This window comes from Acanthopagrus latus, chromosome 19 (genome assembly GCF_904848185.1).
Source record: "Acanthopagrus latus isolate v.2019 chromosome 19, fAcaLat1.1, whole genome shotgun sequence".
Lineage (NCBI taxonomy): Eukaryota > Metazoa > Chordata > Actinopteri > Spariformes > Sparidae > Acanthopagrus > Acanthopagrus latus.
Genome location: NC_051057.1, coordinates 12,299,476 through 12,326,719, shown reverse-complemented (window position 1 = coordinate 12,326,719; position 27,244 = coordinate 12,299,476). Strand labels below are relative to the sequence as shown.

Sequence of the window (27,244 nt, the reverse complement as noted above, 5' to 3'; positions counted from 1 at the left end):
GTCCTCCTCTGCTCCTGTGACTTGGCGGAGCAGCAGGACACAGAGGGACGAGGGCGACGAGGAGCAGCCAGCTCCGCCTGGACAAACACAAGGACAGCTCTACCTACGACTCCACTGTATTAAACCAATTATTCACCATCAGGGATTGTTTTCTGCGACAGTAAATGTTTTGTTTACTCGGCTCAAAAATGTAGCGAATGGGGTGTCATCTACCGCGCAGGCGGCAGAGATTGTAAACATGTTTTTCTCTCCCCTCACTACAAGAGGATAAATAAAAAAAAGACTGCTGTTAGAAGATTTAATTCTGAGAAGCCTCTCTCTGGGGCTCTGCGCCGCGTTAAGAAGCCCATCGCAAAAAGCCTTCAATTAGCAGAGTACGCCTTCATCTTCTGACCAAAGTCACCTTGAACAATCAAATTATCTCTAAATTTGAATAAAACAATCACTCCCAATCAATCAGAGTTCATTAGCTCCGAAATGATTTACATTGCCTCTGTAACATGATAAGAAACCCACGCACGCACCTCAAATTCGAGTGTGTAAGGTCATCTAGAAACACACCTGTGTGTACAGTAGAAGAGAACCAATAGACAACAACAGATTACACTGAAATGTGTTTAATTCCTGATCACACAAGGCACAGTTGTGTTTGCTTTAACCACAGTTTGGGAGATTTCCGTGAGGTTTGCAGGACTTACAAAAGTTGGAGTTCACTATCTCCAAACTGGCAGTGTGCTGGGGCTGACACACACAAACAAAAGGCAGTGAGATCAATTTAGAGCTGCGCATCATCACTGAGATCACACCCTCTGTATGTTTGTCACACAGTATAATGATAATTTAAAGTGTTATCATCTCGATGACTTAGTTGAGAAAAATGACACTTTTTGTACAAACATGAATAACCCGTCTTCATTATCTCTGGAAAAAAGAACAATATTAACTATCACCAAATATGATGATACTCTGACACCGGAGCAAACATACTTAAGAATTCAAATACATTTTTAAAAGGTGCACAAAGGTGCAGTTTGGGGGAAGAAATTCTAATCAGAAGAAAAGATCTTCGATGACTCATTTTTTATGCTTAAACAAACTAAACAAACAAACTCTCTTTGTTTTGAAGACTGAATGGACTGAATAAACAAACTGCCTTTAAAGGACAACACAATGTCATACTGTTCTACTTTGTTTATATGTGGCAGACCCTGCCACCTTTGTAGCCTCAAACAGTGATCTGGGGACCTTATTTTCCTCTGAAAACAGCTTGTTTATTCAGTTATTGACAATATTAATATTTCTAGTTTGTATTATGACCTCATTCATATTGTAAATATCAAAATTCTGACTATGAATCTCTTCTCCATAACTACACTGTGCTCCTTCAAGTCATTTAATATTTGAATCATTTGCAGGTCCCAAGACAGTCCCTAAGTTAGATACCCTGTCTTGCTTTCCTATATAAAGTAGGTCAAAATGCTCAATTAACGAAGAAATGCACACAGTCTGTTTTCAGAAATTGTGCCTTCCGGCAAACCATTACAACTTCTGTAAGGTTGTGATGTCACAACTATAAACAGTGGAAACACAATTGATGGTGTCTGCTCAGGCCTGTGAGAGCTGCCCAATCAGAGCAGATCTGGCTTTCTTAAGGGGGGGGCTTAAAGAAACAGGAACTATAACGAAGCATTCAGACAGGGGGTGAATAGAGGTGCTGTAGAAATGGACAGTATGAGAAGAATAATGTAATGTAAACATTTTCTAACAGACATTCAAAATCAGAATATAAACCTGGAAATTAGCATAAAATGGGACCTTTGAAGACACTGCTCTGCCTAAAGAGGTATATGATGGTGCATTTGGTTTGCATTTAGAGCTCGCCTGGCATGTCCCAAAACCCCAAATAACTCATAAAAAAATTACTTCTTTCATCCTGAATGACAAAAAACAATTTACAGTCAGCGTGTGTTTAAAGAACTACAAACTGCTGTGTTGTTTCCATCTGGGTTGGAGAGATATCCCACTCTCAGGCTCATCAAAATCACTCCATCACAGCCGAAGGAAGTAAATGCCTTTTCCCCAGACAGGACGAAGGAAGGAGGCTTGTCTACACTAAAAGCATTTTCACACGGCAGGACCAATCTCCGGCACTATTGCCCCGACCAAGGTCGTTTCTGTTCAAACAGCAAAGCCCAAGATGATGTAGTGAACCGATATCCCCAGGTCAGCATGGTACATTCCATCTTGGTAGCGCTGGGTGGTGTAAACTAAGTCTGGGATTCAGCATCCGCAATTTTATGGTTCTAGAGGTTACAGCTGAGCATGCTGATTCATTTTTTTTTCTTCAGGTGTATAAAAAAAAGCCCAGTGGATGCTGCAAAATGCCCTTATCTCGTCAGTCCACTGTCAGCCCCAGATGTCCTGCAAGTAGCGCTTCTCTTCTCTCAGCCCTGCCAGTCTCTTCATGGCCTCCAGCTGGTCCACCTGAAGCTCTGTTCTGATCATCTCTATCAAGGTCTCGTTCACATCTTTTGCCATGTTCTTGGCATCTCTGGTGAAGGAAACATACAACACAATCAATAGGCATGTTTTTGCACAGCACAGTGGCATTGGTCCCTATTTTGGAAAACCAGCAAGTGCTGCCAGCCCCGGAGTGCCTCCTGGAAGGAAATTGCAGAAATCTTTATCTTGCTGCTGCAGCATATTGAGGTAGATTCATCATCCTGTGGACCTGAAGTGACATTTTTTTGACTTGGTGGAATTCACACAGTTCTGATGATTCAAAGTTCATTTACTCAAAGGTGTATGCGGCAGCCTGGCAGGGATAAGAGAGGAGAAACACATAAAATGTGATACTGAGCTTTACCAACGACGACACGACTTGACTTGTTATATACTGATGTGTGCTTGGCTTTGTCTTGTTGTCACAATGTGTTGTGTTGTGATGCACAAAGAGGGATATATTTACAGCATAAATGCTCAAAACTGTTTCAGATGTCGCAACACTAGCTAGCAAGATTCATATGCACCCTCTTCTTTAAAGATAATCACATACAATTTCATGTCTATTTCTGTAAAAATGCTTACTCTGATTAGTATTTCCAGATCCCATTCCAAGCAAATCTGTATTTTTTCACTACATTTTTACACCCTAGCCATTTCGGCCAGGTCTTTCTTGTAAAATAGAAAATGTATTTGAGCAGTGCCCCTGGTAAAATAAAGGCTTTTCAAAGTAATCTATACAGATTTACGAGTAAATTTAAGGCTTCAGAGACACAACAGGGATGTGAAAAAAAAAATAAACCAGGCATGCAAAGATAGAGGGAGTGAAGAAAAGAGCTGTGAGTGATTTGAACTGCTGTCCTTTCACTGACGAGTGCCAGAACATGACACAACCATGCCAGGTAGACCCTGGGATAAATGTAAAGCCGAGTGAGAAAAAGCAAATACAGCTCTTTAAATCTAAATCTGACTCGTTATAATTAGTCAGTCTTACCCGCAGACATAGAGGCAACCTTTCTGCTTCAGCAGGATGTCAGTAACGTGTTGGCTGCTGAGTCGCAGGTTATGTTGGACGTATCTGCATCGTGCTGCAGAGTCGTTGCCCTCCTCTTCCAGCTGGTCATCTCTGGAGAAACACACCTTGAGGTGGCTCAGAGTACCGCTGGACACAAAGCCTTCCAGCTCCTCTCTGGGCGAAAAGGTGAAAGATTGCAGAAGACACATTCAAACTTTTCAGGTCATTATAAATATGATTTCCTACAAGGTTACTTGTGTCATCTCAGACACGTTGTTCAGGAGAGCCAAGACGAAGGAAAAAACATGTTATGGCGAATGGCAGACCGAGTTTGTGCTACAGCACCTGTCCAAGGTTTTATGGGAACGCATGTGAAATGCAAGTGTAATGCCAAGTATTCAACACAGCTTTCCTTCTAACTATTCATCCTCTCACTCCCAACAAACCCTTCAGATATTTAGCAATAGCTTAAACAAGACATATGACCCCCAGAACGTTTCCTAAGAGCACAAAAAAAAACCTGTCAAGCTCGATAAAACAGAACACTGATGGGCAAAAGGTCTGAGCAAAAACTGTGCCAGACAACCAATTTATCTTGTTTAACAAGGGAAGTGCAAAAAAATATGGATTTCATAAGCAAGGTTGAGTCACCGTTATAAGCATCTTTTTTACAATCAATCCTCCCAGCCTTGCAGCTGGGTGTAACCTTGCTCCCCCATCTGTGGTTCGCTTGCCAACTTACTCCTTCTTCTGCCTCAGTGTTTTTACAGTGCCTGGGGTGCTATTGGAAGGGAAGGAATAGAGGAAGGTGTTGAGGGAGTAAAGGGTTTACTGTGGCTCAGAGCATCTTGTTTAAAGTTAAGGAGTCGGAATGAGCGGGAACACACACACAGAGACAATCGCACACACTCATAACAAGCCGGGGCAATGAGATCATGGGTGAAGGTCTTCGCCTCCGGGAGCTGTGTTTTGCAGTGACCCCTCGACTATAATAAGGCATTTTTTCACATTTTTTTCACACAGGTACTGCAGTGGGAAAACTAAAGGAAAAAGATGAGTGTTGTTGTCTTTGTTTTAAAGGAAACATCCAGAATTGATGCTTCTCCTGCAATGTTTATCACCTAACCTTTTAGTCATTAAAATCTCATTCTTTAATCATTTAGTCATTGAAATTGCATTCCTGTGACCAGGACTTGCGATTACAAAGCCTATTTGAGCATGAAAACAACAACCTGCATAACAAGGAAGAGGACAGTGCAATCTTGTTTGTTTGATGTCTGAATGTGAATCACCATAAAATGATAGCGGCACACAGCTAAACTGGCTGATGACAAGAGACAGCTGATTTTCTAGAAAGGCACAACAGTCGAGGAAGTTTTCTGAGAGCCGAAACCTGCCACACTCCTCAGTGTGTTTGTATACCAACAGCCCATGGCAATATCCCAGTCCCTAACGTGAACCCAGCAGGCCTCCCGGTTGTGTTTCCCCCTACAGCATGAAATCACTTGCCATGAAGAGGCTGAGAAAATCGGAAGGACGGAGGGGGGGGGGAGGATAAGTGCAGCAGAGAGGAGAGGGGAGGACGAGCTTGATGTGACGTGCAGACAGATTGGCATCAACCTCTCACAGGGATGTTAAGTGCTGCGGCTGATTGAGGCGCATCGCTTCGTTTTGTTTTTTTCGCTGGTAGGAGATTTGGAACGCCATCAGAGAGTTGGTCACATCCTGTCTCGACATTTTCTAATATTTATACGCATAAAAAAGGAGCTCATGTTGTATTTATATAAGGTCATACAAGGTCCCCAAACCCCTACTTAGAACAACTACCAGAAATCCAGCAGAGATGAATGCAGGCAGGCCATTCAGCTGCAGGTATGTAGCTCTCTCTGTTGTTCATTCTGCTAACCTATTTAAATCGAGGACAGTTCTTCACGGGTGGCTCATAAAACACGGACTAATCACTTTGGTCAACACTATGGGGGTGTTCATCAGAGAAGCCCACACTGTGAACAAACACCACCTACTACCTGGCTGTGAGTTGGTATTTAACTAAGGGATGGAGGAAACAAAAGCGGGGAAAACAGCATCCTCTGTGATCTTTTCTAGTGTGATAAAAGATGCTAATCCATTCGCACTATTTAATCCTGCCAAAGAACTTGATCAGTGAACTGGCATTGTGTACACGAGCGCTGCTTATATATCAGCAAGGGCCGATCAATTAGTGTGCAGTCGGGACAGAGGAAAGCCAAAACAAAGTGATCAGAGCACCGATCTACTCACAGGCCGGTGTCAGTTCACAAAGCTTTGACGAAACAAGAGGTCAATCCCCAAAAAAGTAGCGTTATATTCGTACAGTTTACTTTGATTCGGTTTGTTGTGCAGAATGAAAACCCCACTCCCCTTCATCATCCCATCATCAAGGGAGGTCAGAGCGTACAGACGACCCATGCCCGAGGCCCAGGAAAGGATTAGTCAGTCAGATGTGCAGAACACAGATGTGCTGCTAATGTAGAGTGAACTGACAAAGTCAAAATGCGTCACCAAAAATCAGGACCGGTAGGATAAATCTGGGTGGGAAAAGTGCCGCTCCCTCATTACCACTACTGAGCTGCATTAAGCAAGACACTCAACCCTAACCGCTCCAGTGTAGCTGTTTCCGGGTGAAACTCAATCCTGGAAATACTGCTACACTGCCCGTATAAGGTTAGCCTGCTTACAATGCTTGCAACATGCATATTGTTCCTGAAGTCCACAAGAAGACAGTGAGACTGTTCTTATCATCATTGAAATTATCCCTGAGTATCTCCATGCAGAGTGGATCCCCTGAGGAAGAGAGAAGAGGGCCTCTGTTTACGTTATTTTTATTTTCGTTTCAGCTGACAACCGTACAGTGTAGTATTTCAGTTCTGCATAATGTAGTTTGAATTACGTAGTCCTCAAGAAGTGAATTAACAGATGACGAATAAATTAAATTTGATCTCATGATTCATCGCAGAAATTTCTTCAATCAATGCTTAATTTTACTTGTCTCGGATCACTCAGACACTCAGACAAGGGCACGTTTTTCTCTCCTTATATCAATTTAAGGGTAAAAGGAGGAATACACCTCTAACTGTTTTAGTCTAATTAAAAGAAGTGTTTATTCAAGCCTGAAATTGATATGGGTTGATCAGAGGTTGCTGAATGCATTGTATCATTTAATAGAAAACTGTTTGAAGAATGGGAGCTTCAGAATTGAGCTTCAGATGAATTAGAGAAAGAGGAATATTTACAGTCCAGGTTTCTTTTTCATAAACTTGAAAGAAGAAACTTCAGCTTCCAAATGGGGATTTCATTTCATTATGAATACAAATGATGACACTTTTTTTTTTCTCGCCCTACCTTATCAATTCATTAACATTAAAGCAGCATTAATGATTTTTTTGGGAGAAGCACAAACTAGTTGTGAGCACAACATTGACATATCATCACCTTTTCAATTTATATGGCAAACTTGTAAGCAAACAGTGTTGATTTTGAGTCATGTTTCTGGATGCTGACAAGTTCAAATCAATATTCACTGTCATTTTAGGTCTGATTTGATCTCGACCAAACTATAGGGGAAATATTGAGCACGGTAGCCGTTTGGTGCCAGGAAGGGTTTTTAGAGTTGTTTTTGCTGTTGTTTAAAACAACTTCCTGCTGCACCTGGAAACTGCACTGATGAGAGCAGTGAGGCAGACCAAATCAGTAAACCAAAAACATGAGATGAATGTTGCTAAATTGATAGTAGCAATTTCACAATTTTTTTTTTTATAAGACTTACTAGCATAACGTTAGATCCCTTCTTGTAAGCATAATAGTTCCTTTAAACATCACTCTTCACAAATAAATAAATAAATAAAAGAGGAAGAACATTTCAAGACAGATATCTGAATATTTCATCAACTTGGAAACTGATTCAATAAAAGAACCTTTATACAGATTCTTGCCTTGAATCACAATAACGACAAGCTTTTGCCTTGACTTATATGACTTTGTATGCTCCTCTTCCTTTTACAAAAACATCTTGCAATACATCCTTTCGATGATTACTAAACAGACTGTCCATGATGCTCATGCTTATTGTAATTGCAGAATGAATACCCACATCATGGACGCAGACAGAGAAGCGCTCATTATGCGGGCCACAGATTTCTATACGTGATAAGCAGCAGCAAGGTGAAGAGGGGGGTGGGTATGGGAAACAGTTATCTGACTGACAAAAGGTTCCGAAAAAGTATGTACATAATATGGGAGTATGTGAGTGTAGGGCCCTGAACTGAGAAAACAGAAACCCAGCTTACCTGAACAGGAAGTCATGGTCCCTGTGGCGACAGCCGAAGAACAGCCAGGTCTCGCCAAATGTGGCCCCGGGGTTCTCCAGCCTCTCCTTCTCTCTGAAAGTCAAGCGGCGGATGTTAGCGGTCAATCAATACTAGCAGACGACCAGACCAGATGGAGGAGAGGGAGTCCTTCCTCGCAGCAGAGGTTAAAGAAGAGTAGTGACACCATTAAGCACTGTCTGCAATGACAGAACACTGAGTGCCACAATTGCCTAATGCACGGAAACGACTGCGCGTGCTGCAGCGAGGGCATTATATGTATTATTAAATTTCACCCAAACAGACGGATAGATCTCATTACTATAAACAGTTACTGAAAATGAAACTGGGGCTTGTGCTCGGTGTGTGGGTGTGTGTTTTGCGTACTCTCGTGTGTGTCCAACTGCTTGAGTGCAAAAAAAAAAAAAAAAAAAAAAAAAGAAAAGAAAAGAAAAAAAAAAAAAAAATATATATATATATATATATATATATATATATATATATATATATATATATATATATATATATATATATATATATATATATATATATATATATATATATATATTTTTATATATCTAGATATATATCGATATATAAAAATACTGCTCCTGCAAAAGTGATTCCTCTTGTGGCTTAGGAGTTTGGCAAAGCTCCCAGAATCCTTTGCAGGAAATGGCAACGCGGTGGCACAAAGCGGCTCTGAGACTAGTGGTATCTGTGCTGCGCACCTGCTGCAAAGGTGACAGCTCTCTCCCAGATAACAACGGTTGACCCTCAACCTTTCATGATACCATCAGTCAGCGGACTCTCTAAAGAGCTGGGCATTATCGGTTACCCCGTCTAGAGGGAGGGGAGAAGGGATGAGAAGAGAGAGAGGGGTTGGTGAAATGACCAACCACGACGAGGGGCTGAGGAATGCCATGGCGAGGCATTGAGACTAGGCCCTTTGTGCTGCGCTGCTGCACTCCGAGGATAAGGTGCTGATTCCCCTAAACCCCATCCTTTTATATTCACCTACGGACTAAATCGTGGCTTGTGTTTTCCAGAAGTCGTGAAATCAAAATGGCAGCCAACTCTTGTGTCTGATGGACTTGTATGGTGCATAAAAAAGGTGTTAATACACACATTTAGTGCTGAAATGGTAAATTGATTCAATTGATTTGTTTGACCGACTTTAGACCATTTTTATGGGAATTATTGGAATTTATTCAACATTGTAAGATCAGGCCTTTTGCCGATACATTTCATCAATTCCTCACGGAATAATGCAGAGATCCTGAGGGAGAACATCTGTTGTATTTAGATGGCTGGCATCTATGAGTGAGTACTAAAGGCCACAAACATGCCCTCTTCCATTTATTCAAACAAAAACTTCAACTACTTTAATGGAAAGTTCTTATCAGTTATCAAGTTTTCCCATCATTCCGTCAAACTGGACCATGACTAGCCCCCCAAAATAGTTGTGATCTGACAAAGGTATGCTTGTACATGTTGTGCGTCTTGTACAAAGAAACTTTCCCCTATTCAGCAAAGATGGGCAGTGAAACTAAAAGCTGAATGGTGGATAAAATGTGGGAACTACAAACAAAAATGATTGCTTTTTTCACTAGCATGGCTACCCAAATTCTTGTAAGCAAGGTTTTCTCCAACAACATGATGAAAAGTACGAGGACAAGATGGAAACGGCCTTGACGAGGAGGAAACTGAAGTTTTATCAAGCAAATATGGAAGTCAAAACCACAGGCAGGATTTTAAAAAAAATGTAGCAGGAGAAACTTTTTTTATAAATAACAGTGAAACTCAAATTTGGCTACATTTGAATAAAACTCAAGTGTGCTGATTCCCTCAATGTTTCTAATGGCTGATAAGAATTACATTTTTTTCTGTTTGAAGGGGCTAAATCTGCTAAAAAAATGTCACTTTTTTCTTTGTGCTCCTCTCCGTCACTGTAAATTGAATATCTTCCAAACTATTTCTTGGATAAAAAACAAGAAATGTGATGATGTCACTTTTGGCTCCAAAAAAAATTGTGGTGGACATTTTTTGGCTCATGTTGTGACATAATATATTCAAAAACAAAAATAAAAAACCCCAGATTATTCTATCATGACTTGCAGCTATACACAAATGAGCCGTAGAAAAAAACAAAATCAATGCAAGTCTGATGTGAATACTGAAAAATAAAACGCCCTCATTAATTAAATGAAAAATTGACCAGTTAATAAAATCCCACAGTGAAGACATTTGTTTGAACCCTCCGTCTTTGAATGTGGCCCTGTAACAGAGCTGTCTGGCTGACTTGATCCGAACGCTCAGATCCCATCCATTAGCATCCTGGACGAGATTCTTCTGATCTGCAAACAGCCTCAAGTAAACTCATTTTAGTGGGCTCGTCTCTCTCCTCTCGCCGCCTGCCCTGAAGGGATCAATACCAATATGAAAAACCTGGATTCCATTCTGAGTAGACCACACCAGCGCCTTTCTCTGAATACAAATCACATCACATCACATGCCCACACTATAACAGCCTGCAATACAATCCCGGGGGGGAGGCAGCATCTACAGAGCACTCCGTTTGGGGTCGAAATCAGAAGCGGTTGCCTTTCAGCGCCATTCAAATGATCAGCAGGAGGGGGAAACTGCACGGAAAGTCGAGGTGAAGACTTGGTAAACATCACAATTATCTCATATCTTTCATCCGTTTCCTTTGCAGCTCTGTGCTGAGTGGCTTTTTAGGCATACAAATACAACAAAAAACAAAAAAAACAAAACAACAACAGCTCGGGGCTTAATCACTGATATTACAATCGCGGAATTAGACCAATATACATTCAGCGCGTACAGTACAGCGCTAGGCGGCAAGACGCTGTGGCCTAATTGTAATCAGCTGTCTGGTTAGACTGATAAATGGAAGCTCAATATTTGTTCACACAAACTTTAATAAAAGGTTGTCACGTGCCAAGTACGCCTTTTGGCAAGCTGAAGTATGAAACTGAGCAAACAGATTTTTTCCAAAATAAAAGCTTGTTAGAGCTGTTTTGGAGATTAAGGCTAACCATTCAGTTAAAATACAATATTTGTTTAACTGTCACTGCTCCCAGCTAGATAAAAAGACATTGGAAATCACAGTCCTTCCACACTAACAATCAATACCGCACTACTGGGGGGCCTTATTAAAATCGTCTGGCACCCCCAAGTGGGCCTCTGACCTTTTGAGACTCTTCTTCCACTTGTTACCAGCGCAACAAACTCATACAAAGTACTTTTGAAAACAGCCATCGATTAACAGTGGGAGTGGAAGAGGGGGGAGAGGTAGGAAGATCGAAGTGTCCCCATGTTGTTTTGTTGCTAACAGGACCATTCTTGGGCCTGGAGGCAGATACGGTGTCCCGTTGACAAACTGGTGATTGTTATCTCCTATCAGAGTGCAGTGTCAGCCGCCGAGGCTTTGTTTGGAATCTCAAGTTAGATTCTGTATAATGCCGCGCGCCATGACAGGTTTATACAATCCTCCGGCACAATACCCAGCTGGCAGGGGAGGGGATGAGAGACACGGAGAGGGAGAACAGACCGAGGAGAGAGAGTTGAAGAGATTGGTTCACACGAGTTGAACGCTGAAAAGTCTATTGAAGGAAAAAAAAACGTTTCAAATGTAATAAAAGAAATCTAAAAAACAAAAATAAGAAACTCTCAAGGATGCATCTAATGATGGGTTGTAGTTGTTGTATTATGAAACAAAGCCTTCCAAAATCAATCAAGGTCTGAGTGTTTAGCTTGCACTGACAAGCAGGTCTGCAAGGACAGACCTTTAATAAAACACTTACGTGTATTTTTGTAGTTTAGATTTAAGAGAGAAATATCGGGATACTGCTGTCAGGATCAAAGTAAGACTGATGTGTTCATATCACTGCCTTCAACTGGACTATCGTCCCTCTGGCTCAACCTTGATCATTAAGAAGAGGAGTGGTGTAACCAGGTCAGTCTGGAAGACGTGCGCTATCTTTGGTTCTCCTGCATCCCAAAGGCGCAAACACTTCTCACCCCAGATGACCACTTATATTCCCTTGAATGTGCTACAGACAGACAATCCACCAACGCTATCCCTTTAGCTGATGCTGTGTCACCTCTCAGAGCAATAACCCGCTGACGCCACCCGCCCCAGCAGAGCAGACGTCCGGGGGATTTAGAGACAATTGGAGTTGACTAGGGCACAACCTCATTTATACGAAGCCACCCAAGAGTTAGACATGTCAGTCTGACTCAAAAGGCTTACTCTGCTCTCTAACAAGCCATGTTAGGCTATGGGCCTGGTTCAACACAGGCATCGGCCTGGATGGAGAATCTCCAGTCACATTAAACCTTTCTGACAGGTCATCATTTTGCAATCTCAATGTAGCTATCAATTCAGAACCGCAGAAAATTAAACTGAACGTCACGTTTTCTTCCAAATGATAGCACTCAAGAATTTGGACTTGGACAGCAACGATTTAGAAGTACTCAGCTGACAGTCAATATCCCACACCACCTCTCCGGCAATTACGAGCACTGATTAACTCCAACAACGTGGCCACCACCCTCTGGACTTTTTTACTTTCAAATCAATAACGATGCATGTGCTGGTTTGACTCCTGGCTCTTCATTACAGGCCTCAGCCATAAACTTGCGTGTCGGAGAGAGGGCCTAATTTATTCCTGGCGAGACGAGTGAAGCATCTGAAATAATCCCTGACGTGATCACAGCCCTAGGCGCTAGATTTATTATGCCTGATGAGATGTACATGACGTCGACTTTTATCGGCTTTGAGCAGGGGTCTCATTTAATTGTCTCTGCAGATTACTGGAAAATATGCATAGATGATGTGCACTTAACATCACTTGAACACTGCGAATATTCATTGCTGGGTGAAGAATCTTCACTGGAACAATGTGCAACACACAGCCCAAAAATCAGCATATAACCTGCGTGTTTCTGATGCTCGACATGAACCATTTAGCTGCGTATCTTGTAACGTCCTGCGTGCACTTGATTCCTCTTGAGGGAGACAGAGGATCTCGATACAACATGTCACTATGGCTCGATGAAATTGTCACTTATTATAGTGCAAGATTATATCTTAATGGATTATCAAATCTGCCATACCTTTGCTGGAGGAAGCCGATGAAGGGAGCAACTCCTGTGCCTGGTCCGACCATTATAAAGGGCACCGACAGGTCAGAGGGTGGTCGGAAGGAGCAGTTGGGTCTCAAACTCACATGGATCTGGGGTCAGAGGACATTAGCAAGCATTTAAAATAATGAGAGTAATTACAACAGTGCTGAGAAGCCACTGTGGGACCACCAATCTATTAATTGATCTACTTAATATTCTAAGACATACTAATAGGAAAACTCATGAGGAATCCATAGAGTCTGCAGTGGAGAGGATTTGCTTGCTTTAATTTAAATTAATTCTTTAATTAACCGCCCACACAACGGGCCCAAAGCTTGTTCATTTTTTTTTCCCCACACACATTTAATTTCCAGAAATTAAAAATAAAGTTTGCAGAGAAGCCTAAAACATTTGGTTGAAACAGGTTGAATCCACAGTGCATTGGATTCTGCAGTTCCGTGGACATACTGCACAATTTTCTGATATCTTTCTCCACAATTGTTTTCTATTTTACTCAAGAACCTCTTGAGCTGTAATATTTTGAAAAAGAATAGGCAGCTCAGCTCTATTGGCATTTTCTTCTTTTTTTTAAACAAAAAAAAATGACAAAGAAGAAAAGGAGGTGGAGGAGTAAAGCGGAGCAAGATTTCAACCTAACCATGTATTTTTTACTGCCTTTCAGTTTGGGGTTAGAACTGTTACAGCACCTGAACACTTGTACTCGGCTGATACGTTTCCTGCTCCTGGCTGATAAGTGCTTATATATCCAAGAGTCCACAAATTTGCACAATCTAGTTCCAGCTCTCCGTATTCCAGTGTACTCATTACCTTTGGCAGAGCCATTCTGCCGGAGGATTCATCCTTCCCTGGGAAAAGGAGGACAGGATTGATGAGGTCAAACAGCCAACCGGTACACAAGCCTCGCCTCCCTGCAGGCCGCCCAGAGCATGCTGGTAACTCTACGACGTTGAAGACGAAATGCAGCTTTCCCGGGTACATAAGACAGGAGCTATAGAGAGGATACCACAGAGAGTTTGAGACGGAGGAAGACGGAGATATACAGACACAACCGTGTGTATTGTGAGAGGGTGTGTGCAAGGCTCACAGACAGTGACAAGCAGGGAGATGAAGAGAAAAATGGAGTGAAATACAGGCGCAGAGGGAAGACAGGAGGGTACAGAAAGGCACAAACATTACGAGTGAGGATAGATACTCAAGAGCAGACAACAGTGCCTCTTCAAATGATTCACACAAACAACCTTTAGAGACATATAGTTATACAACAGCTGATCATAGTATTAAGGATACATGGGTGTTTGATGCAATGCCAATCACAAATATGAACATGACAATAAAATGTGCTAAATTGTGAGGTACGCCAGTAGTTCCCAACTTTTGTGTCTGCCAGATGAGCTAAAGCACCCCTTTAACAACAACTCCCACTGTGTTAAGTAAAATTTAACTGGATTTTAAACTGGATCTTATCAAATATATATATCATATTAAAGCTCACAATGTTTAGGCTGGTTTGGTCAAACTTGGATTTGTGCTAGTTCCCACTTGAGGTGGCAAAACTTGGATGTTTAAACCATTTACATTATTTCTACACTTATTACTAACATCGCTTGCCCATTACGTGAAGTATCAATTTCGACAGTACCTACTTATAATTCTTGACTATCACTCAAGATAGCTACTTAAACCATTTTTTCCATTAGCTGACTTTAAGCTAACTATTACAGCCATTCATACATTAGTTAAAGCTAATCATTTCAACCATTTATACATTACATTATGCTAACTGTTTAAACTGCTTAGCCTACTTTCAGCTAAACTAACTATTTTTACCATTTATCTTTAACTTTCGACGAAGTTGACTATTTCAACACTAACAACAGACAACGCATTAAAAGCTACACCAGTAATATGAGGTGGCATGCATATCCTGTCTCCTAAGCAGGCACAGTCGCCTCTAGCTCTCATTGCCAGTGGCCAGTTTTAACACTAACGTATTCATGTTGTACTACTGCTTGTCCGTGTCCATGTCCAAATGTTCCCTCTTGTTTTTATCAGCTACTTGCATATGCTCAGTCTAGATCTCTGGGTCGGGTGTGTTACTGATACAGAGACAGGTCTCGAATTAAGTTACAGTTCTCCTTTTCTGTACAACACAGGTACAACATTTAGTTTGAGGAGGATCAGCCATAATCTCTCCGCATGTCTCCCACTATGTGACACAAATATGGAAAATGACAACTGGCCGCTCGTCAGCGGAAGATATGTGCAGACAGCCTATTATAGCTGGTAGGTTGTTACACGTAGCATATACCAAAGATTGACATCTCCCCCATTTTTAAACCTATTTCTGTTCGGTTTCGTCTTTAGACAAGTACGTGTTTTTTTTTGTGCCACTCCACTGTCTTTCCACATACCGCCTGCCAGCTATAGAAGCATCCCCTAGCATAAAAGTACTCCTGGTTGCTAATAACTGATGTACACAGTGATAATCATCCTAGACTAAGAAAATGCAACTAGGAGGGAATAAAGAAATAACTTCCTCTTCATCTTGCCTCAATAAAACTGCCTCTCCCTCCTCTCCATTCCAGTCTACACTGCCGGCTGAAGAACTCTCACACTCTCTCATCCTTCACTTTCCAGTTCCTGTGGGCCACTAGAGACCTCTATTGACCACAGCATCAATAATGCAGGCCTCTAATGTCTCTGCACCATCTGATAAACTACAGCCACCATCACTCCTGTCTGTGCTCTGTCTCTCAGCACATTCACAAGCACACATAAACACACACACACACATACAAGCAACTAAAGGAGGGACTAATGAGAGGAGCAGAGAAGTTTTGACATTGCGTTAGATGTTGCTGTTCCACATGAGCTTTAAAGCAAACCTAATGGGTACGAGCTTAACAGGAAGACCAGATCGATAACTGGCTAAGTGATGTAAAAAAAAAAAAAAGAGGGAATGCTTGGGCCTTCTTAAACTGAACACAACTTGCTAAATGTTATGCTTTATTTACAGTCCATTCATTTGCGCACTTTTTTTCCAGTTCAGGGAATTCTATATCTATGAATACCCATCCCAAACACACAAACATGGACTACTATGTTAAGGGTCAGGGCCATAACAAACACTAAACATATGCCTACATATAAGTATACATAATAATTATTACTGTAAGTTCTATTCATCATTAGTTCAGATCATTTCTTGTTTCTTTATGAAACAGTTTCCCAGTACCTTCAAATCTGAATTCATATGAAAGTGCCACACTTTCCTCGCACACATTATTCATGGCGCTTCCCTTTGATGTAATAATAATCCCTATCAAATGTCAGATAATTTGAAAGCTCTACACACAGCTGTGAGAGAGTTGGCTAAATACCAGATCTCCAGTGGGAAGCAGTGCATTTCCTAGCTGCCAATAGTCCAGGATCAATATATATTATATCATGGGGGCTCGACTGTCTTGTCGAGTTGTACCTAATAAACAAAGCTCAGGATGTAGCACTATATCATGATGCATGCACGAGAATAAAACATTGACAACAGATTTACAAACTGATTTAAAGAGTTATAGGATTATGACTACAAAAATATGCATAATACTAGCTAGTTTCTTCTTACAACACCAACATTAAATGACATTTCGCAGGGTAGCTTATGCATCGTCTCTGGGGTATTACACATCCTTTAAATATGTAAAAGTTGTAGTTGACAACATTCAAAAAGTCAACTGAATCTGAATGAGTAACTGCCAGTGTTATGCACGTATTGTTGAAGAGATGTCTACTTAAGTTATCATGCTAGCTAGCCCCATTCTGTCGAGGTCCACCTGTGCTCCTGCCATAACCACAAATGAGCAGCAGGGAGGTCGCATTTCTGTTGCAGTCACTATTGCAAAATAGTTTTTAGAAGGTGTTTATCAATGTTCACTGTTTGTTGTGACTATTTCCAAATATATTTAGAATCACTGGAGAGGAGGCGGTTTCATGAATTCTCCGAACCTGGATATTTTGATTTAGTCAGAAACCTCTCCAAGGGTTAAATTCTTCTCGATGAACTATAAAAATCTTTGCAAATGTCGCCATGTTTACTTATTGCGCACCAGTAGAAATCAGGAAGCAGTGGAGCGAGCGAGACAGACATACATGCACAAAGATAGTTGTTATTCTAACAATGTGATGGAAAAAGGGCACAAAATGTGCACAGTACAAAATGTTACCTGCATTCTTATTTTTCCTGTCACCTTACCTGGCTGCTGAATAAGGCCTCGGCTGCAGTTTCGGCAAATGCTCTGAAAGGCAAGCACAAACTGTCAATCATTCTTTCCGTGTGGCTACGATTCTGTTACACAAGACAGCCGTGACAGAGAGGAGACAAATAAGTGAAAGTCATCTCGGTCCATCGAGACGTCCTACCTACCAATCTATCCTGTAGAGTTACCCCCACCCAGGTTACAGGCTTGTTTCTAGGACACACTTCTATATTTATGAAATTACAAACTCAGGGTTATGGAATCCCAAGTGTCCAGATGTGGAGCCAGTAGGAAACAGATTGCTTATGCAGACCTTATTTCAATGCCAGCAATGAAGGTGCCCTCTTTTGGGTAATATGTAGTGTGGAATGTATCCATGAGGATGTGTCAGGGAAATCAGGAAAACTTACAAGAGTTGAAGATAACTTTTCATCCTGCAGCGCCAACATTTGCCATTCGCTACGCTATGAACCCCACCGACTATTAGATACGGCCCAAAAAGAGCGATTGAGAGTTTGTAATGCGCTTGCTATGTACTCCCTTACATTTTATTTGTATCTCAGTGATAGATGAACCTGGGAGAGTAAAGCTGCACCATATGTACTGGTCGAGGCCTTACAATAACACATTTTTCTGCTAAATTGCTTGGAAAGACAAACAGCTGGACTTAATCTGCTCCCCCCTCTCTTTCTGGATTTCTCTGACATCTAAACAGCTCAGGGTGTTAGCGAGACAGCGCCGCACTCTGACGTCCATTTCATCTCTTTGAGCTGTACTTTTTTTTTTTCCTAATGGTGACGTATGAAACATTTAAAAGTGAGTTTGAAGAGAAAAATCCATCAGCCTTAGTCAAACATTTTTAGAGAATAGAGAACAGTGAGATAACAACATGTGGACTAAAACAAATCTGCATAGATTTAGGACGGTAGAATAAGAACAAATTAGGAGAATTCTGTTGTTTATAATTTAACTGAGAAGCAAAGATCTTGTTGAGACTGGGAAATGTGCCGACTGTCGAGCCGCAATGAGTACACAATAAATCAATGAGTCAGTCAAAAGAAATTGTGTTACTGTTTTGATTGTTGTTTCCGTCACTTTCAAGCAAAAGTGTCAAGCATTTCACATCTTAAATGTAAGGAATTGGTGCTTTTCTTTGTCATTAATGATAGTTAATGAAGAGTTTTGGGTTTCTGATTATTGATGAGACAAAGGACGCAATTTGAAGACGCCACTTTGGGCTCTTGGGAATTGTGCTGAGGATTTATCACAATTTCTGGACATTTCATGGACAAAAACAATCAACTAGGTGATTAATCATGAATTCAATTAGCAATAACATCATTGTAAGCTTTAACATTCTGAAATAAAAAATTGATTGCACAGTGTCGTGGTTGTAGATAAATGGCACCATCCATGTACAGAGCTGTTCCCTATAAGCCTCACTTTCACTGCAGTACATACATCGCCACACTGCTGACTTTTTTCCAGGGCAATGAGGGTTGATAGACGGCTAAAATTGCTCTGCCATTACACTAGTAAAAAAAACAGACAGAGCCGTTGTTTCACCTGGTCGCTATCCCAGGTAACGGTGAAACAACAGGAATAACTGTGGAAACTCAACCGTGCACAAGATAAACAAGAGTTGAAAAAACATGTCAATTTTCACTTTAATGACAGTAATCACTACTTACAACCTTAGTCGATTCTTTCCTCAATTAATCATTTTGTCTAATAAATGTCAGAAAATAGTGAAAAATACTAATTACAATTTCTCACTGCCAACAAGCCCAAATAGCTTTTTTATTCAACCAACACTCAAACACGCAGAGACATTCAGTTTACTATCATGAGAGAAAAAAAAAAAGCAGCAATTTCTCACATTTGAGGAGCCGCCACCAGAGAACGGATTTATGAACTAATTGATGAATCAACTAATCTTTGCAGCTCCAAAAGAAAATATCTCTGATCTTTTATTTAGCAGAATCTTCGACCAAATGTTTGGCATGGCAATGAAATAAACTAACGTGAGAACTTTTATCCTGAAAAAAGAAGTTCATATGTTTAGAAATGGAGGTCCAAAATGTATCAAAGCCTGAAAGGCAGGCCAATTCACAAGGACAGCTAGAATTACAAACTGGCCTTACTTTGTTATAATCAATAATCTTGTAAAGTAGCTGCAACTCACAGTAAGTCATTTGTAAATAAGTCTTAAGGATTAATTATGACTAAGCTGTGATGCAATGGAATTCATGTTTCTTGTAATGGGCCGCAGTTAACTCCCAAAGGGCAACTTTTTTTTTTTTTTTTTTTTTTTGGACAAATCATCTCATACAAGATATCCAGCAATACTTCCCATCAGTAGAAACACACCCCTCTCCATCAGGCGGTGTATCATGTACGCTAACACAATCCTCTGCAGCTGCACGGTGCTCGGTTTCCTGCGTTTCTATCTCAGAGTGACGGCACATGTCCAAAACAGAGGACAATCAATCCATCATCCCACATCACTGCACCATGATGATACTGCTGCTAGATACAGAGGATACATCACTTTTAAAACCTCCTTTTTTTCTTGTTGTTGCAGTGAGTGGCTTGAGGACACATCTTAAAATATGTATTTAAAAAAAAGGTCTTCGTTCCAAAAAAATACAGTCCCAGGGTGCCCGATATGTTTTCAGAAATGATCATTTTCAGGGGTACCATCGATCATACTGCACAACAATATAATCTATTCCATCTCACAAGTCTCTCTGCGCTGCAATTTATATGCAGAGGTACCATTTTAGTGTGAAAAAATGAGATGGCAATGTGGTCGAACATAAAAGTTATACTTCTTATGATATATGGATAGTTTCTTTGGCTGCAGAAGGAATTAGTGGAGAATTAGGGAGGTGGTTAGCATCAGAGCATTAAGAAGAATTCTCCTTGGGAAGATTTGCTCCTTTTTTTTTCTTTTTTTTTTTTTAATAGCCTACAAATGCTAATTTCGAGATACTTCTGAGAAAAGGACCTGCAAGCTCATGGTTTTCCCAAACCATTTAAAAGTTTTCCAACACATTTTAATGTATCTGAAACGAAAGAAGATAGAATTATATCGGATATGCAGTGCGTTGTCTGTGACAAAGAAACCTTATTACACACTGCAGGGTTCTCTGGAGAGAGGGGGAGCGCGGGGACATGTTAACTTTACTTAACTCTTTAGTTTGCTTAAGTTTGCCCACAGGTCACAAAAGAAAAACAAGAATAAAGCTAAACCCTGGTAGAATTTCATTTGAGCCCTGTGGTAAAGTAAATTGAAAAAGATGCTCTTGGACAGCATTCTGCTCTCTGGGGCTGTGACCCCAAAGTTTTCATCTGACCCACTGTGGGAAACAATGGACCATATAACAAGAGAGCTGACTCCAGGAAGGAGGTAGCTTTCTCAGTTTATACCCAGCATTTACTTTTATACCCAGCCTGCACTTGGCCAAAGACAAGACACAAGTTTCTCTCCTCATTATTTATAGTTAGTGTATAACAGCATAAACTCTGATCAGCAAACACCTCCCCTTCAGTCGGGCTAATGAACCAAGAACAGTGCAACAAAACTGCAGCAGTGTACTTCAGCAGTGACACACTGAGTCAGAGTTGACCATTAACCTCTGATCCAAACTGACCTCTTGCGCGCTCGTGTCCTTGCAAAGCTCAGTGGCTCACCGGTAAGCAGCTGTTGCCCCCGAAGGGCCTCCGACACCACATTTTTCACAGGGCACGATTGTCGCGATTCCCAATTTCTGCATCAGTTCACCACTGGAAAAAAAAGGTGCTGCGGTTGGCAAGTAGACCAAAAATAACTGACACTGGGGGAGGCCAAGAGCTGTGACACAGCTGTTTTAGAGGACAACTCAGCTCGTATGTAAAGCTGTAGCCAACTAATTTCACTGTCTGGTAACTTTCAGTCAAAGCTTATTAGATCTATACTGAACAACCGGCCAACTATCTTAATGGGCTGAGAGAAAATGTTAGCTTTCTACCAACAGTTGGCTGAAAGGGTCATATTCGGGACGGCATAGACAGCCAACAGTTGCAAAGACTGATCAATATTATTAGCAGAGGGTGGAAATAATGATTAAAATATCCCTTGACTTGCAGCTATAATGGTGCCATCAAATTCACAAAAACTGACACTAAACCATATTGGGCCAGCTAGTACTTAACAACGAGTCGAGGAAATGAGTGTTGATCCTTTGGGGAGCCGTGCGACATTCACCGACTGACCATTCAGTCTAATTAAATGCTCTGACAAATTCAGCCTTGAGACTGTGCTCAAAGCAGCTCGCTTAACTGGTGCTGCAGTGACCCCTAATGGATGAAATGGAAAACAAACATGCCTGAGTGACAAATAGATTAGCAGATTTGACGTGACCCGAGGTCTTTTCAAAGGTGGAATAAATAATTCTGCAGTCATTTATTCCATTGATACACTGCACAGGTGCGGTTTAAATCCCAGTCTCAAGTCAATCACTCTCGACTGCTTCAGGCAGCACGGTAGCATGCAATTTAATTAAACGTGCATGTATTATAATAAAACATTGAAGAGAAACTCAGCAGCGTCATAAAAATATGCCAACTGACAATTTATCGCATTAAATGTACCTACTGATTTGTGACATGAAGATTAAAAGGTGCATTATGTGGTTTCGGGGAAGACATTTGAATCAGTAGAGAAAGACTTTCATTGATTGATTTTCTAAACAAACTAAATAAACAAAGTTATGTAACACTTCCAGAAAGACTGAGTGAGTGACTGAGACAAGAGAAGGGACTCTGACCTATGAGGAGGCTGAGTGGAGGCGAGCAGGACGGGAAGGCTGTGAGAAGCTCCAGAACACTGAGGCTCGGGTCTCTCACGTACAGGTTGTAGTCCGCGGTGCCCTGTTTGCTGCAGAGCTCCTGTAGTCTCCTCCTCTGCACATTGTCTCCCGTATGCTCCACCAGCGCTCGGAGAAAAGCCTGTTTGAGACACAGAAATCAGAAAGGAAGGTCACTTGGAGCTGATCTGCGACTCCCTAACCAGCGACGGTCATGATTTTGTTCACCTTTTCTGACTCTGCAGTAAGGGAAATTCCACTTCGCACACAGGCCAATTTACGTACTCATTTTTGCTAGTTTTCTGGGTAGGTAAAAACTCAAGAGGTAGAACTTGGCACCGCTCCCAGTTATAGAACAAAATCATTTTATCATGCACTTTCTGCCCTCATAAAATTTTCATTCGGTTTTTAAATGCTTTTAACACTACCGAAAAATTGGCAGAGGCAAAAAGGCGTTCTGTTAATCCTCAAACAAAATTCATCAAAATCTATCGATGCCATCAATTAACATGTTCAATTCGCAGAGGACAGGCTGCTGTTTAACTGGTATTTCATCAATTATTGTTAATCTTTTTGCTGGCTGTGATTAAAACGCAATTTCACCAAATTCCGTAACTGTTAATCACTCTGCAACTTCTGAATATTTGTCATGCCTAAGTGTTCTGTATAATTTCGGTGACTTATTAAGTTTATGAGTGCATGTATGAAGACATTAAAAAGGCCCATTCTTGGAGTGAGTACTGGAAGAAGCATTATCCCCAAGTTCAAATCCATCCTGATAGACAGCACTTCACCACTACTTGACTAGTGTCAAGATGTAGTCTCTGAATCTGTGTATAGCTTTAGTAATAACATTCATATTTTGTGGAAATGTCAAACCAGGCCATGCAAACTCTATCTTCTGCATTTAATGCTATTATGTATATTATTGTGAACCGCACTTACTAAGAAGCTGAGGTGATTATCTTTCACTATCCTAAAAATCATGGAGTATAAAGATTATAGAGTTGTAAATGCTTTAATAAAACAGATTGGGTGCTTGGATTAACACAGACAGGAGTTGTAAAATAAAACTCTTACTGCCCTGTAAGTCTGCAGTAACAGTCTGACCTGAAACAGTCAATTTTCGTGCAGGAATTTAATAACACACGAGAGAAAATGAGACCGCGCCTGAGCCTTACATACAGCAGGGAACCAGACTGATGGTAGCTGTTAAAAAAGGGATGTACGAAATATATATTTTTGACAGATAAGTAATTTGATTTGGACCGTAGAAAGCTTCTCTAATAAAATCAGTGCACAAATCGGGAGTAATCTTTCCCTTTGGTCTCTTTTAAGATGTTGGAAAACAAAATATAACATGCTCTTTAAAAACTGCAGCGTGCTCTTGATAGATACTGTGCTGTAAGTGCTGTTTTCTTTTGTGCTATAAGCAATGCTCCATGCTGAGTGAACAATGCTTAAAAATGTTGTATTTATTAAGAAGCAATTGGATTGTTGCCATATTTTGACATTTTACAAATTGTCTTCCTTTTGTCACTCAGTGTGCTGTTTACAAGGAACGGTAAACTACTGATGCAGCTCAAGCCAGAGGGAAATTAATGGTTTTCATTTTGGTCAGACTATAATGAGGTTTTTTCTATTAAATAATGAATTTAACTTGATGTGATTTTGTGTGGGGGGAAAAATAGCGTGAGAGATGGAAATTAGAAACAGGGTATTTGCAACATCTTGCAGAATGAATCAGGTGAAACTCGCAAGCTCTATGCCCAGCCCAAAGTTTAAGAATATAACCAACATGTGTTAACATCTATTAACATGGATGGCCAGGCTAGTTTAATCATTATTTCAGCACCAAACCAAAGCTTGGCACATTTAGTTTTGGTGCAGTGTAGTTATAAGTCTAATTCAACAATGAACCCATGCAAATCTTTTATTCCAGGCTCTGTCCTGACAGATTATCTGAGTACCCTGCCTGTTCCGAATAGAAAATATGGGAGAATCCTTGTCCAAATATAACTGCACTTCTTCATGAAATACAACACACTTCTCGCCATGCTTTGACAACACGAATAAGAGCAGCGTGCTCTAGCTAAAGAAAACATGACACTTAAATAAAATGTCTTTTCTATTATTATGCTGATAAGTTAAAACAAGTCGGATGTCATATCGAAAAGTGGCTTGGGCAATGCAATTTACAAAGTAAGTAGCTGTAGTGCACTGTGTTGGCAGACAGTACCTTCTTAGGAATGCTTCTGATCTCTAGACACCATGTGAGCACATACAGCAGAGAAATGTTCTTGGGAATGTAGGGTGGCACCTGGGCACCTGCACACAGGGAGGAAAGAACTTTTGTGTAACAAACACAAGGATGTGTTGTGAAAAATGCAATTTTACAAGACCATATTACAGTTCACCTTTTTTCTTAGTGTCTTTACATAGATAGATATCTACTCTGTGGTTCCTCTGGTCATAAAGGCCCAATCTGTGGAGCATGTCCTCCACCTCGGTGGCTCTGTTAGGGCAGAACACATCGAACGAATCTCCGGGCTGATAGGTCATCATTGGGTAAGCCTTGGAATGACAAAAAAGCACTGAATTTCAAATTATTCTATTCATGCTGAAGGCTTAGAAAAAAAAACAAGAAAAGAAAAAAAGCCAATCTTACAGAGATGTCAAGCTCTAAGAAAAGAGCCGTCTTGACTGAGTCTCCTCTGGTCAGCTGAACTGCTCTGGGTATGGGAACCTCATGAAGAGTCTCTTTGTTGAATGGTCCAATAATCTGCTAGAAAACATCTATGAGATGAGGGGGAAATGCAGCACAAATGTATTTTTTATCATCAGTATCAAAGCTTTACCTCTTCCGTCGTGTCCACCTCCTGTAGGGAGACATCCAGATAGGAAGGAGGCAGGGCAGGAACATTAAGAGAAGACTCAGACAGTGGCGGTAGGGAACATTTCAGTGATGATGCCAGTATGACACAGGGAACTCCAGCATCCTTGGTCTGAGTCTCCGGTGCTGATGTAGTAACACTGGCAGCTCCATGAGACTGGGATGCCAAACCAGGGCTCCCTGCAGAAGCATCTGGCCTGTGATCAGAAACAGCAGTCTGTGTAGCAGGAGCTGAAGCAGCAGATGCAGATTTGGAGACCGTTTCTACGGATCCTCCGACTGAGTCGCAGTTCTGGCAATCAGTGATGCTTAAGAGGTTCAGCTGGACATCTGGTGAAGATGAATCAGGAGTTCCCTTTGTAGAATCTACTGCTTCTGCATTCAAGTAGCCAGTCCTATCAGAAGCCATTTTTGATAAGGCACTTTTGATTGCTTTCCACAGTCCGTCTAGCCAGGGGTCCAGAACCACCTCCAGCCTGAAGACAACAAAGTCCACAAGATGATACAGAGCAGTGCAGAAAAGGAAGAGAAAGTTGGATGTTTATGCTTTTTTTTTGTTTTTTTACAGCGCCTACCCTACACCATCATCTGCATATCCCGTCGCATAGAACTGTTTGGCTCCTAGTTCTTGTAGACGTCGCTCAATTATCTTTCCACAGTTGCAGAAATTTGCATAATTCGTGTCTCCTAAAGCTGGAGCAGGCAGAAGAAAACAGATGAAGATTTCTCAAGCCAGCAATTGTTCAGAGAGTAAACACTGTGCTGCAGTGATCTGCATTGTAATGATTTTCAAGAGCATGCTTTGCAAATCAAGTCCCTCATATTGACAAACCAACGACAAATAACAGTTACATCAGACTTTCATGACAGGATTTACCTAAAAGTGCATAGGAAAGGTGTTTATAATGGTCAGTGGGGAGGGTCTTCTTCTTGATGCACTTTACAAACTGGAGGGCATTGTCTGGCGGTTCCCCATCTCCGGTAGTAGACACAATAAAGACCACAGGGGCATTCTCCTTTTCCAGATTGTACTGGAACCAGTCAAATGATTAATCAGCGACAGGGTTTTCTCATTATCAACATGAAACATTACATTAATGTCCAGAAAAAACGTCACGTTTACCAAGACATCATTAATGTGATAATGTGTACCAGCAGCCATGCAGTAGAAGAGAGGTCTGAATAACCTTGCTTCTACTTAAATGGGCATAATGTGCTGTAGTTACCTTTTCTTTGTGTTCCAAGCAGCTGAGCTCAGCTACCAGTCCGTGCTCCTCGGCCTCCTCAGCTAGACCCTCTGCTATGGACTGGGCTTGGCCCTTCTGAGACCCGTACAGGAGAACGAACCTTGGATTCACTTCACAGGGCATGCTACAGTCCAGAAAAACAACCTCATTTGTAGATTTGAAACAATCTGTTGACGGAAACAACAGAAAGTTTGACTAAGTCAACGCAACGGCTCTTTAAGTGACTAAAAATACATGTTTTCATTGGTACCTCGGCTTACCTACACATTGCAAACTTTAACAGGTGACTGACAGGCTGCCGCAGGATAGTCCCCATTAGCCTGAACACCATGTAGTTCCCAGATGTTGCGTCAGATTTGACGTTACCGTCATTACAACATAAAGGCACGTGGATTACAGCTCATCCATTTATTTCACTTGCTGAGAAGCAACCATGTCACGGAGAATTGCAGGGTTTTTTAGCTAAATTTTAGCTAGTAGTGACAACTAGCTAATAACGTAAACTGTAACGTAACTTTGAAACACGGGAGACAAGCCTTGTTGCTAACATTTGATACCTGAACGGTGTCTTTACGAGCTAGTTATCCCCTTAAACAATATCCTCAAGTAAACAAATAGTAGGCTAGATAAAGTTCTATTAGAGATATTTTCTACCTTTTTGAAACAGCTTTGGAAATGCACACACTCCAGTCCTTCCTATGGAATTTTATATTGCCAATGGAATTCACGCGAGAGCAAGGCAGAGACTGAGATTCAACGTGATCGGAAGATACCACTGTACAAAAAAATCTTTTAAGTTACTCCCTTAAAATATTCACCATGAAAAGCTTGCAATTGTTTCACAGAGTCGAGTTGTAACAGTCCAGTTATTTATGTGCCGTCATTCTGGATAATAGAGTGTTCAGTTGTGTAATAATAAGACTCAGTTAACGCCACTTGGTTCCGCCTTCCCCGCCCGTGGAGCCTTCC

The 27,244-nt window shown here is 41.1% G+C and overlaps 1 protein-coding gene across 6 annotated transcripts; it reads right to left on the bottom strand.

The window, feature by feature from the left end:
• Positions 1-1,291: 1,291 nt before the first annotated feature.
• mtrr (5-methyltetrahydrofolate-homocysteine methyltransferase reductase) lies at positions 1,292-27,058 on the bottom strand. Of its 6 annotated transcripts, none has more exons than XM_037079186.1 (15): positions 26,536-27,058; positions 26,255-26,442; positions 25,906-26,059; positions 25,604-25,721; positions 24,994-25,504; positions 24,804-24,920; positions 24,553-24,709; positions 24,375-24,463; positions 22,097-22,277; positions 17,282-17,324; positions 13,840-14,020; positions 13,003-13,121; positions 7,843-7,935; positions 3,497-3,691; positions 1,292-2,551 (listed from the first exon to the last, which is right to left on the bottom strand). In XM_037079186.1, the coding sequence occupies exons 2-15, from the start codon at positions 26,396-26,398 to the stop codon at positions 2,407-2,409; spliced, it is 2,247 nt and encodes a 748-aa protein (XP_036935081.1). In that variant the 5' UTR covers positions 26,399-26,442; positions 26,536-27,058; the 3' UTR covers positions 1,292-2,406. The 6 variants fall into 6 exon arrangements, with proteins under 6 accessions (XP_036935081.1, XP_036935079.1, XP_036935082.1 ...); XM_037079184.1 differs by having other exon boundaries at positions 26,255-26,399; XM_037079187.1 differs by having other exon boundaries at positions 26,930-27,058.
• Between the last annotated feature and the right edge of the window lie 186 nt (positions 27,059-27,244).

Bases quoted from the DNA above. Each gene is read 5' to 3' on its own strand.
- mtrr (XM_037079184.1), bottom strand. From the start codon at position 26,606: ATGGTGTTCAGGCTAATGGGGACTATCCTGCGGCAGCCTGTCAGTCAC. The intron at 25,722-25,905 runs GTAAATCCTGTC...TGCCTGCTCCAG, and splicing joins CCTTTCCTATGCACTTTTAG to CTTTAGGAGACACGAATTAT. The intron at 24,921-24,993 runs GTAAAGCTTTGA...GATGTTTTCTAG, and splicing joins AGGTGGACACGACGGAAGAG to CAGATTATTGGACCATTCAA.